This window comes from Oryx dammah, unplaced genomic scaffold, assembly GCF_014754425.2.
Source record: "Oryx dammah isolate SB20612 unplaced genomic scaffold, SCBI_Odam_1.1 HiC_scaffold_11, whole genome shotgun sequence".
Taxonomy (NCBI): domain Eukaryota; kingdom Metazoa; phylum Chordata; class Mammalia; order Artiodactyla; family Bovidae; genus Oryx; species Oryx dammah.
This window is the reverse complement of record NW_024070195.1, coordinates 37,803,107-37,816,240: the sequence shown is the minus strand read 5'-3', so window position 1 is coordinate 37,816,240 and position 13,134 is coordinate 37,803,107. Positions and strand designations below refer to the sequence as shown.

Below are 13,134 nucleotides of genomic sequence, written 5' to 3'. Positions count from 1 at the left end.
GCCATGTTCTGTGCCAGGCTTTGAGGACACAGGAATAAAATACATTCCCATCCCATAGGAGTTTATGGTCTAGTTGGAGAGGCAGACACATTAATAGAAAATTACACATGGAGGTCTGAGGAAGCAAAGGAGGGTCACCAACTCAGACTGGGGTGTAGTATGACTTCAGATTTAAATATGGGGAAACTGAGGTCAGAGGAAGAAAGCTGACGAGGTTATATAATTCCTGGGCATTGCTGTTGACAGTAAATATTTCTGATGATGGTCCATTTTGCATTTGCGTTAGAAAATATTGGCACATGAGCCCCTCCCTGCTGCTGCTGCTCCCCCTGCTCTTGGCTTAATGGTCAGAACTTGCTTTGGTTTAATAGCTACTGCTGGTTTGAGTTTTGCCTTTTTGTGTCCCTCAGTCCCAACCCAACTATAGGGATCTTGTGCTCCAGAAGAGCCCAGCAGTCTCTGCTGTCAGTCCTGTCTGATCCCATTATCTGAAGCATCCTCATTACCCTCTTCTGCATCTCCTTAACTCCCTGTAATTTCCAAAATCTCAGGTTATGACAGTTTTCCACCCACCAGATATGCCTCACATTGTTCTATTTTGAGTTCTATTTTGCTTAGCATTGATGCTCTGAGAAATGCCTCCTACAACTTACAGGACAGATGATCAGACAAAGCCCATAGAATTACAGGAAAGATACTCTGTATGCAAATCCCATCCTCTCCTTAATTTTTTCTGAAAGTATCTGGGGAAGAATCTCTTTGCAAGTTGAGAATAAAGCAAGCAATAGGTGCTATGTTTCAGGCAAGCTTGCTCCTGTGATGTGTGGGAATAAAGTTAGAAGGAAGGCAAGCTTTTGCCCTTTGCAGTCCTTTGAAGAAATAGACTGGTTAAAATATGCATACATACCCAGAGTGGTGTATTTCTTGATTCTTGACAGCTGCTCAGCCTCTTCTCTGGAAACTCCTGCTTCAGCTCTTGCATTTTCTCTCCAGTCACTGACCTGTAGAGTACCTGAACATCAAAGTTTAGGGCCCAAATGGACCCATCTTTTATCCTAATAGCATTAGCTGCTGTGGAGGCTCGGAGGAGGTAAAGATGGCCTCTTCTGCATGACTTAGCGGTGGGAACACAGCCAGGGCCCTGCTCCGCTTGGCTGTCGCCTGCTCAGCTGTTAGTCATTTCAGTGCTCTGCACGCTGGGGAGCCATTACTGCTTCTTTAGTAAGGTGAACATGAGGGAGGGGGAGTGAGGCTATGCCTATCCAGTATCCAGCCTCCTTCCAACGTGCGTGTTGTTTTCCTCGACCTGTATCCTATGGAAAAGAGATTTTCTATCTTAGTCCTTTCTTTAAAAATAATTTTTTTAACCTTGAGAATCGGTTGAGTAGCTCACTCTCAACCGACAATAGATACTTGTCGAGTTCCAATAATAGTTGACCTTTGCAGAATGATTAATGTGATCCTGGCACTACGATGCTACACCCTGAATTAATTTTCTCAACAACTCTTCAAGAAAGCATTTAGACAGAGGTTAAGTAATTCACCGTCACACAGCAAGCCACTAGTGAGACCAGGATTTGAACCTGAGTCTGACCTCAGAGCCCAGGAATCCACTTCTGCCTCTTCCTCTGTGCAGACCACGTTCAAGTGTCTATATAAACAGGTGTTAAGTGACCTCCAAAAATGCTTACAAAAATGCTTACACTCATAGGGAAGATGAAACAAGAATGTGAAATGCTAAATAATGCCAGGCAGTATCTGCATCTAAGTGTCCTGTCAGTGAAGCAGACAGTAAGGAACTCACCAGGTTCAGGAAAAGATCAGTGAGAACAGGGGTGTTCTAACAGGCTGCATGGAGAAGCATGGATTCGACTGACCTTGACAGATGGAAAAGACTTAGGTAAGCAGAAAGGAAGAAATAAATCAAGCTACAGACGACTTCAAACACATGGGTTCAGGTCCCAGCTCTGACATGTGCAGTCGTAGGAAAGTCCCTGAGTTTTTAATTGCTCCATGAGGCTAAGGGAGGTAGTATGTAGTCAGGGATAAAGCTGAAGTTTGGAAGCAGAAGAGGTCTCAGAGAAGTAGGGAGGGAGGAGGTAGTGATTAGAGGGGGAAAGGATGTTGACAAGCTTCTCTCCTGACTTTGTGGCAGCTCCGTGAGTAATTACTGTGACAATTCATTGAGCTGCAGAAGCAAAACAAAACCCCCTAGCTTCTAATTTTTATTTTGCCTTAGGAAAGGCTCTTGTCCCTCTATTTCTTCATTTGTAAATGGGGATAGTATCTCACAGGCAGATAATCAAGATGAGGTGAGCAGATAGGAAGTACCTACCAGTACTTGACCCATTGTAGACCCTTAGTCAATATGGGCAACTGAGATTATGAAGCCAGCATGGTCCATACTTGGTGGGTAACCGAAGACTTGGGAAGAACAGAGGAAAGAAAAGATCTTTCTAACCCAGACAAATTGGAATGCATGTGGAGAATTGGTACCTTGGTAGGTTCTTAGACTAAGGAAGACACTATTCATCTGAGATGGTTAAATTGAAATTGTTCCCATATCAAAAAACTGATGGGACTGGAGCTTGAGGCGCGCAGGGCCGGAGACGTCGCAGACCCGGGACCCGGAGGAGCTCAGAGGCGGTGAATAATAGCTCTTCAAGTCTGCAATAAAAAATGGCCTCCAATAAAACTACATTGCAAAAAATGGGAAAGAAGCAAAACGGAAAGAGTAAAAAAGTTGAAGAGGCAGAACCTGAAGAATTTGTAGTAGAAAAGGTGCTGGACCGCCGTGTAGTGAACGGGAAGGTGGAGTATTTCCTGAAGTGGAAGGGATTTACAGACGCAGACAATACTTGGGAACCTGAAGAAAATTTAGATTGTCCAGAGTTAATTGAAGCATTTCTTAATTCTCAAAAAGCTGGTAAAGAAAAAGATGGAACAAAAAGAAAATCTTTGTCTGACAGTGAATCTGATGATAGCAAATCAAAGAAGAAAAGAGATGCTGCTGATAAACCAAGAGGTTTTGCCAGAGGTCTTGATCCAGAACGAATAATTGGTGCCACAGACAGCAGTGGAGAATTAATGTTCCTCATGAAATGGAAAGATTCTGATGAGGCGGACTTGGTACTGGCAAAAGAGGCAAATATGAAGTGTCCTCAAATTGTAATTGCTTTTTATGAAGAGAGGCTAACTTGGCATTCTTGTCCGGAAGATGAGGCTCAATAATTGTTTGCATTGCCTTTTATATATATTTATATATATATATAAAACGTGGGTCTTGGTTTTTTGATTTATTAGTGTGAAGAAATAACTACATTCTAGTGAAAATCAGGTTTGATACGTTTGTTTTGAAGTAATATTGGGGAAGTTACATTGGGTTTTTTGTTTTTTTCCATCTGTAGCACTGGTTACTTTGAACAAATAAAAGCTTTCTGTAGTTGCCTCCTTCAGTAGGAAAGAATTTGATACCATGGTATATTATTTCCTCAGCATTAGAGAACAGTTCTTCTAAATGTTGGAGGAAATCTTCATAGTCATTACTCAATCAGAATTTAGAATTTGCATTTAACTCATATATGCCTGAGGACCATTCTAAGTTTTTTATATGTGTATACATAAAAGACATATGTAAATTGTTTGGGAGTTAATTTTTTGTTGTGGTTTTTGTTTTGGTAAATATATTTAAACAACAGCCTTTGATAACCATGGATAAGCCCATGTTCTGGAATTACATCATTTTGAGCAATATAAGAAATGACTTCAACTTAGATAAAAATTTAAGTCTTAACCTTTCAAATTAAATAATTTTGCAATTAATTAGATAAATTAAGGAGTTTAAATTGGGTAATTTTTTAAAGCATCCCTATCAGAATCTGCATATAAATGCAGTTTTATATGCAGAAACCCTGGAAGGAAAATTTTTATCACTATCAACAACCTTCCCAACCAAATGAAAAAAGTAGAAAAATTCTAGTATGTTTTAATATAGCAAAGCAAAACTTAGTTAAATGGACACTTGATGGTTCCTTTTGGTGAACCATTGTTTTACAAGAAATTGAAGTCTCTGTGCTATATTTAGGAAATGTTGTGATACATGGGATGTCTCAGATTTGTTCATGGAAACCTAATCAGATAGTTTAAAAATATTGGCAGTTTATGATCTACAGGAATAAATGAGTGAACAAACTTTTCTAATTATGCTTGACCTACATGTTTTTTCAGACTTGACTCCGATCCATTCCTTACACAAAGGCTCAATTTTCTCAGTATTTTGGGTTACTAGTTCAGCAGAAGCCAATAAAAACAATAACTTTGTAGTAATCAGAATGTTATTCAACTGTATATTGTTTACTTTATTGTAAATACTGGTGAACAGTGGTCAATAAATAGTTTTATATTCCTTTAAAAAAAAAAAAAACTGATGTAGAACTTTTGCTCCTGTCTTCTTCCAGATTCCTGTCACTCTCCAGAGCTTGTTTGAACCAAAATAAATCCCTTTCTCCCATTACCTTGATAAAATTCAAAGTGTTAGTTATTCAGTCATGTCTAATAATACTGGAGTAGATTGCCATTACCCTTTTCCAGGGGATATTCCTGACCCAGGGATCAAACCCAGGTCTCTTGCATTGCAGGCAGATTCTTTATCACCTGAGCCACCAGGGAAGACCCTTACCTTGATAGGCTTGAATTAAATTTACTCAGACATTGACCTCACTTTGAGGTTGCTTTCAGGTGGCATTGACTGGCCATCCTCCCACAGTCCCCAGTGGTTTGTAGAATGCATTGGGGATTCCTGTCTGCCTCACAAGAATCCAACTGGTAGGAACAATGGACTGAACCCTCTGTGCATCTGGTATCTCCATTAGAAAGTTAATAGGGGAAACCATATGGTACTTATCTTTGGCTTTCGGTCTCCTTTCTCACCAGGAGCTGCTAAGGACACAGAGAGATTCCATGGTGAGAGATTCTCAGATTGTTTCTCAGCTGAGGGATTCTCAGAGACGCTCAGATTCTCAGGAGTTTTCATCATGTTACCGCACCATCTTCTTTTGCCATGCAATATCCACTCCCAAGCCCCAGCCTCATTACTTCCCACTGCCCATTCAAACTCAGCTCTTTGCTATGCTAAACGACAATTTCCCAAACATCCCATGTTGTTTCCTGCCTGTGTAACTTTGCTTACACTTTTCCTCTTTATCTGGGGCATCCTTTCCTCCCTTCCTGACCTCCCTAAGCGCCACTCATCTTATATACTTGACTAAAATATCCCCTTGGCTAGGAAGCCTCTTAGGCTTTGCCTTCCAGGTAGGGTTTGGTCCCTGCAGATATGCTCTTAAAGCACCAAGTGCATCTCCTCTAGCAACCCTTCTCATCTATATAGCAGTGGCTGGTTTACTAGTTGTTGGGATGTAGTTTCAGATTCTTGAGCAATGACCAAAAATAATAGTGACTTGAACAAGATAGAAGTTTATGTTTTCCCTCTAGGCAAAACTTGAGAGTGCTCAGGCACTTTCCATATTATTGCTCGGCCTCCCTAGGATGTTGACCAGCATAGTGCAAGTTGGCTCACAACCACACTAGAATTCCAGCGTGCCTTATTTCAAAGCCAGCCTCTTAAGCACCAGGTCATACTGCCTCTATTAGTGGAGCTGAGCTCATTGCTGATGGAGGAGGAAGATATGAACAAGTGAGAAAAGTTCAAGGTATATTGGAAGACACTTTGAGTGCCTGGTGGGGATTGATGGAAGTTTATATCCTAAAGTTTAGGTCTTACGGTATGCTAGACTTGAATGTTGAAAATATATTTGATGACAGTCATCAGAGAGTGTCATTTCTCAGGCACATAGTCCACAACCACTGCCTCTGAAATGGAATCAGCTCCAAGTGCCTCTTAAGACTCTCCTAAACCTTTCTCACATTATGTTGAAGAGACATGGGTCAGATCTTTGCAAAGGTAAATGGAATAGAGATGCTAATACTCAGTGAGCCACTTGTAAAGAAGTAGCCTGAATCATCCACCTTCTGAGCTGTTTCCAAAGTTGACTGATCATCAGAATCACCTTGGCACTTTAATTGAAAAGAAGCAGGATCCTGAGCTGCTCCATGGCCATTGACTCCAGGGTGGACTCAGGAATCTGTCTATTTTTGTAATCATTTTCCAATTATTCTGATGACAAGCTGCTTGTGGGTACCTTTGCACTTAAGATATCCATCACCACCCTATATTTATGCTAACTTCAACTCACCAACTGACCCCCTTTTTCTTTCATGGCAGAAGCATTGATCTGTCTTTAGTGAATTAGTGAAAGTCACTCAGTCGTGTCCAACTCTTTGCAAACCCATGGACTATACAGTCCATGGAATTCGCCAGGCCAGCATACTGGAGTGGGTAGCCTTTCCCTTCTCCAGGGGATCTTCCCCACGCAGGGATCAAACCCAGGTCTCCCACATCGCAGGCGGATTCTTTACCAGCCAAGCCACCAGAAAAGCAGTCTCTCTTTGGACCGATGGAAAGGTGATTCTCATTTGACATTCTCTCTAAACTCTAGGTTATTGCACTGTCCAAATAGTTTTGAACTTTCTCCAGGCCGGCTCAGTGCCAAACCTATTCGCTAGAAACCTAAAAACAGAACTGAGCAATTGTTTGGTTAGTTGAAATTAATGATAAACTAGAAATAAAATTTTCTTATTGTTTAGTCACTAAGTCTTTGTGACCCCATGGGCTATAGCTCACCAGGCTCCTCTGTCCATGGGATTTCCTGGGCAAGAATACTGGAGTGTATTGCCATTTCCTCCTCCAGGGGATCTTCCTAACCCAGGGATGGAACCCACGTCTCCTGCATTGGCAGGCAGATTCTTTACCACTAAGCCACCAGGGAAGCCCCTAGAAATAAAATAATAAATATTTTAAAAACCCACAACAATTTGGTTAACCACAAACCCAACCATTTTACATCCTGTGAAGAGGTTTAGAAAATCATTAGATCTCAGAACTTCCAGTGGCGACCTAACAGAGAATTTTTTTTTTCTTACATTTGACCATCCATATCCCATTATGGTAGCTCAGCTGGTAGAGAATCCTCCTGCAATGCAGGAGACCCCAGTTCGTTTCCTGGGTCAGGAAGATCCCCTGGAGAAGGGATAGGCTACCCACTGCAGTATTCTTGGGCTTTCTTTGTGGCTCAGATGCTAAAGAATCCACTTGTAATGTGGGAGAACTGGGTTAGATCCCTGAGTTGGGAAGATCCCTTGAAGGAAGGCATGGCAACCCACTCCAGCATTCTTGCCTGGAGAATCTCCATGGACAGAGGTGCCTGGCAGGCTACAGTTCATGAGGTCTATTAGTTCCAATTTATAGGTGAAGAATCTAAGGCTCACAAAAAAGTATAACTGAATTCAAACCTAGATCTATTTGAGTCTCAATTCTGAGTTATTAAACTATTTCTCTTCGTGGTGTTCATGTATGGTGGGGGGCAGGAGAGAGGGAGAGAACAAGGAATAGAGGTGGAAAGAAAACTTTTTCTTCCTAGGACCTGCTGTCTATTATCCTTTTCTGTCCCCATATTCTCATGCTAGTAGCAACCAACTCAGGAACAGCCTCTGATGCTCCAAGGCAAACTTTAGCAAAGAAAGTTGAGCTGTTCCTGTGCCAACAAGCTACCCCTCTGCATCATTTCATAGCCTCAGTGGACCCACAAATATCATTTCCAGCTAATCACATATGCACCAGACAGTTATGCTATACAATAAATGATTAACACATTCAGCTGATTCCCTTGAAGACAATTCACCAAATTTATTGGAAGGTACTTTTATTCAAGATGACACATGGATTCTTCTTTTGTACGTTTCTTTCCTCTGCTGATTCACTGTGTATTGTGTCTGGATCACTTGGCTTTTCTAAATCAACAGAGCTGAATGGGAGAAATCTGAGCATTGTGATTGCTGCTGGGGAAATAGCAGATTTGCCTCATGAGAGTTATGGTTGGGGCACTCTTTGGGATCAAAAGCATTCTAAATCTGAGGCACTTGAAGAGGGAGATAGCCATCACATTTGGTTCAAAGTTTCCCTTGGAGATTGAGTTTCTCTGCCCAAATGCTGCTATTTGCTGATGGGAGGAAAGTTATACTGGACCTTGGTTTGTAGCAATTAGAGTAAATTTTCCTGTGGCAGGCTGGGACCTCCAGAGCTCTAATTGGCTCTAATGTAGAGTGGCTTAAAATAATTTACTCTTCCAAAGGCTAATCTCTCATTTCCCAGAGCAGATTGAATTGTTCAGAGATGAGCCATTGAGAGAACTCTTCTCATTCAGCCCTAGATTTGTGGCACATCTTTCTAAAAAAGGAAAAAAAAAAAAAAAGAGGCTGATTTGAGGATGGGGTGGGAAGAGGCTGGCTGGGCCTGTTCTGTGATGCCAAACATTTTTTCTCCAGTCTTTACATTCTCATCCTTGTTCCCCAAACCTAATTGATGAGCCCCAGATAATGTGCATTAAGAAAACCATTCTAGGACTTCGCTGGCCACTCAGTGGTAAAAAACATGACTGCCAATGCAGGAGACATGGGTTCAGTCCCTGGCCTGGGAAGATTCCACGTACCTCAGGGCAACTAAGCCCATGCTCCGCAGCTACTGAGCCCAAGTGCCGCAGCTGTGGAAGGCCGTGCATCTAGAGCCGGGCTCCACAGCAAGAGAGGCCACTGCAGTAATGAGCCCATGCCCTGCAACTAGAGAGCAGCCTCCGCTTGCCACAACTAGAGAGAAGCCCACACAGCAACGAAGACCTAGCACAGCCAAAACTAAAACAAACGTGTGTGTGTGTGCACGCGCACGTATGCTCAGTCATGTCTGACTCTTTGTGACCCCATGGACTATAGCCCGCCAGACTCCTCTGTCCATGGAATTTTCCAGGCAAGAATATGGGAGTGGGTTGCCATTTCCTACTCTGGGAGAGCTTGCTGACCCAGGGACAGATTCTTTACCAGTGTGTCACCTGGGAAGCCTCTCTATCTCTCTCATACATATATATATATATATGTTTTCCATATACATACATATATATACACACACACACATATGAAAAAACATTCTGTCCCTTCACCAGAGTCCTGGATGGTTAAAAAGTAACATTAACCATGTGGAAAAGGTACCATGGTACAAGTTCTTGCCCTACCCTACAACCAACTAACTCAGTTTTTCATCTGTAAAATGACCTAGTTGGACTCACTGCTCTCTGAAGACTCATAAACTGATTAAAGAAGAGTTAGATTAAGTCCATTTCATCATTCTAAAAAGGGTTTCCCAACCTCCGCATGAATAACATTTGGGGCCAGATTAATCTTTGTTGTGGAGGCTGTCCTGTGTTTGCTAGGATGTTGGGACGCATCCGTGGTCTCTACCTACTGTATCGCTAGCACCACCCATCCTGAGTTGCAACAACAAAAATTTCCAAACATTGCCAAATGTCTTTTGGCGGGGCGGGGCCGGCGGGGGGGGTGGTTGGGTGTGGGAAGGGGTGGTGCAAAGTCATTGAGAGCCACCTTCAATAGCTCCCAACTGCCAACAGACAATTCACTCATTTATTAAATATTTAATACTATTTATTGAGTTTTTACTAAGACCAACAATAACTGAGATACAGTCCCTGTCCTCAGGGAACTCATAGTCAAGCTAGGAGGACAGACGATTATAATCTATTGTAGCATATGTAATGACCAAGAGAGATGCAGAGGAAGAAAGGGGGGGGGAATTTTCTGAGGGGAAGGCAGAGGGAGCTCAGAAAAGTTTTTGGATAAATTAGTGATTAAATGGAACATTAAAGGATAAGTAGAAATGAGCCAGGCATCCCCAGCTGGGGAGACAGCCTGAGAAAATGCATAGTAATGAAAATAATGAGCTACCCTCACAAAACTCATTAAACTAGAGAGATGTGAGAATGAATCAGACAAAGAGACCAGCTTCTTCCTCCATTCCAGGTCTGTATGGTCTCTTTTAACATCCCATTGTTGGAAAGGAATTCAAAACTATAGAGAACTCCTAGCCATCGTTCTGCAGAATCTCCCATAGATGTTACTGCTACGGAGCTCTCCAGGGTACTGAACCATATCAATCTGAAGCAACTCTCAACCTAGGGACCTTCTTAGAACCCTTCTCTCTCCTTCCAGGCCCTGACTCTTGCCCATTCCTGCTGCCCTTGGCTGATGCTATATAGTGTAAAGAGAATAGGTTTACCAACCCAAACAGTTCAAATTAAGAGACACAAATAAATGATAAATTATTATTCTAAATTATAAATCATGGTGAGTCCCAATAGTCTTGGTGACTTTATTTTTTTTAATTTACTTGGAATTTTATGTTTTCTAATGTATCTATGACAACATGTATTTCTTTACTCTGAAAAACATCATTTAAAAGAATAAAAGATTTTGGAATCATAGGACTGGGGTATGAACCCTAACTCTGCCACTTAATAGCTGTCTGACATCAGGTCAGGTAATTTAATCCTCAGAGGGCTTCCCAGGTGCTAAAGAACTCACCAACCCATGCAGGAGACATAAGAGATACAGGTTCAATACCTGGGTCAGGAAGATCCCATGGAGGAGGGCATGGCAATCCACTCCAGTATTCTTGCTGGTGAATTCCCATGGACAGAGGAGCCTGACAGGCTGAAGTCCATGGGGTCTCAAAGAGTCAGACATGACTGAAGTGACTTAGCACGCACAGCACAGTCATTGTTTACTCAAAATGAGGTAAATGGGGGGGAAATGGATAAACCTTTTTTTCCATAATTCCCCTTATTACCAAAGATCTAGAGTCAGAATGGCTCTAGATTTCTCAACAGTAATATGTGAAGGAAGACTATGGAGAAATGCCCTCAAAATAGGAACAGTTATCCCCCATCTAAAATTCTATACCTAGCTCAACTATAACTCAAGTTATATAGAATAAAAACATTTCCAGACCTGTATAGTCTCAACAAATTTCTCTCCTGATGCATACTTTCTCAGGGAATTACTAGAGTGCATGCACCACCAAAAAAAAAAAAAAAGTAAGCTAAGAAAGAGAAAGGCATTAAATACAGGAAACATGAGCTCCAGCACTTTTAAGAAGGATTAAGAAATACCCAAAAGGATGGTAAACAGTGATCTCAGATTGCCAGTTGTGTATAAGGCATCCAAGACAACCAGTCCAGATTAGAACAGAATGCCTCAGAGGGTAGATAGGTAGAGAGTTATCGTCACCAAGGGGGCTTCCCAGGTGGTGTTAGTGGTAAAGAACCTGCCTGCTAGTGCAGGAGACATAAGAGACTTGGGTTTGATCTGTGGGCTGGGAAGATCTCCTGGAGGAGGAGATGGCAACCCACTCCAGTATTCTTGCCTGGAGAATCCCATGGACAGAGGAGCCTGGTGGGCTACACTTGACAGAGTCACAAAGAATTAGACATGACTGAAGCAACTTAGCATGCACACGTCATCACCAAGATCCCTACTGCTATTGACCCTTTTGTTTTTAACTTGAGAGAATTCCTGGGTGAGTGTAGCTGAGATGATTTGTCCTTGACTTACCTTAGTCATTTCTAGTGAGGTTCATGCTTTTCCTGCAGCATAGCCCATATTCTGGATCACCTAAGGATGCTCATTTCACCCCCAAAAGAAGTGCTCTACTTTGATCTACTTAAGGAGCCCTAGGGAAGCAGAAAACCCAGAGCAGCCCACACTTTGGACTATATTTCTTCTGGATACTGAATACTTGACCCCCCACAGCAGCCCTAGAAGATGGCTGCAAATGTCCAGCTCTGGTTTCCCGAGATCCACTCATGACCTTGTCCACCTACTTCCCCAGAAGGGACTCTTGTAACCTCTTGAAGAAACTGAAACCAGACTGACCCAGAGACTCTGTTTAGTTTATCTCTCTCCTGAACATCTTCATCAAACAGGGGCAGACTTCCTTGGTGGTCCAATGGTTAATAATCTATCTGCAAATGCAGGGGACATGTAATCCCTGTTCCAGGAGATTCCACATGCCATGGGGTAACTAAGCTGATGTGCACAACTACAGAAGCCCACGGGCTCTAGAGCCTGTGCTCTGCAACAAGAGAAACCACCACAGTGAGAAGCCCATGCACCTCAACCAAAGAGAGCAGCCTCCGCTTGTCATAACCAGAGAAAAGCCTGTGTGCAGCAATACAGTCAAAATAAACAATTAAATTAAAAAAAAAAAAAACAGAGACAACACTGCCCTGTCATCCTGAGCTAGATTTGTGCTTCTACTCAACAAACATTGTTTAGGAAAATATACCTAGTTAGTAAAAACTATAATGAAAATCAAGAGAATGATTAGCACCAAAATCAACATGGCAATTACTTCCAAAGAAGAGTTTGGAGGTTTTATTTAGAGAGGAGCATTTGCAGAACTTGTAAGATACCAGTTAATGTTTGATTTCTCAGTTTTTGTGGTGAGTACATAGGTGTTAAACGTACTATATTTTCAACTCTACATATATTTAAAATACAATCCTATACATATAATTTACTTAATAGTAGACATTTACATAACAATCAAAGCACCCTGCAAAGTAATGAAATCATATACCTTCGGTTAACTGGTAACCTTCAGATAAAACTTTCTGAGTGTCCCTTCTGTGCTGGGACCTTAACTGACATTTTAATGTCTAGACGTCCCTACCCAGTAGTACATTTTCATGTTAATATGGATTTTGAGGACCAGAAAGCTCTCCTAAGCCCAAATAAGTAGTTGTCTAGGGACTTTCCTGCTGGTCGAGGGGTTAAGAATCCACCTTCCAATGCAGGGGACTCAAGTTCAATCCCTGGTCTGGAAACTAAGACCCCACATGCCACAGGGCAACTAAACCTACACGCTGCAACTACTGAGCCCAAGTGCCCTGGAGATCACATACCACAGCTAGAGAGATTCCACATGCCACAGCGAAGATTTCACCTACTGCAACTAAGACCCGATGCAGCCAAATAAATAAATTTAAAAAAAAAAAAAAAAAAGCTGTCTGATGGGTTGGGTTTCAGGCAATATCCCAGAGGAGTTTCCATGCCACCTCTCAAATCAGACCCAGCCGCTCGTGGTTTTTATAAGCAGTCTCGTCCAAGAGAAGACAC

The 13,134-nt window shown here is 42.0% G+C and overlaps 1 protein-coding gene across 1 annotated transcript; it reads left to right on the top strand.

The window, feature by feature from the left end:
* Positions 1-2,580: 2,580 nt before the first annotated feature.
* Positions 2,581-3,326, top strand: LOC120870165 (chromobox protein homolog 3). The gene has a single exon (XM_040249769.1). The coding sequence runs from the start codon at positions 2,680-2,682 to the stop codon at positions 3,229-3,231; it is 552 nt and encodes a 183-aa protein (XP_040105703.1). The 5' UTR covers positions 2,581-2,679; the 3' UTR covers positions 3,232-3,326.
* The last annotated feature ends 9,808 nt before the right edge of the window (positions 3,327-13,134 follow it).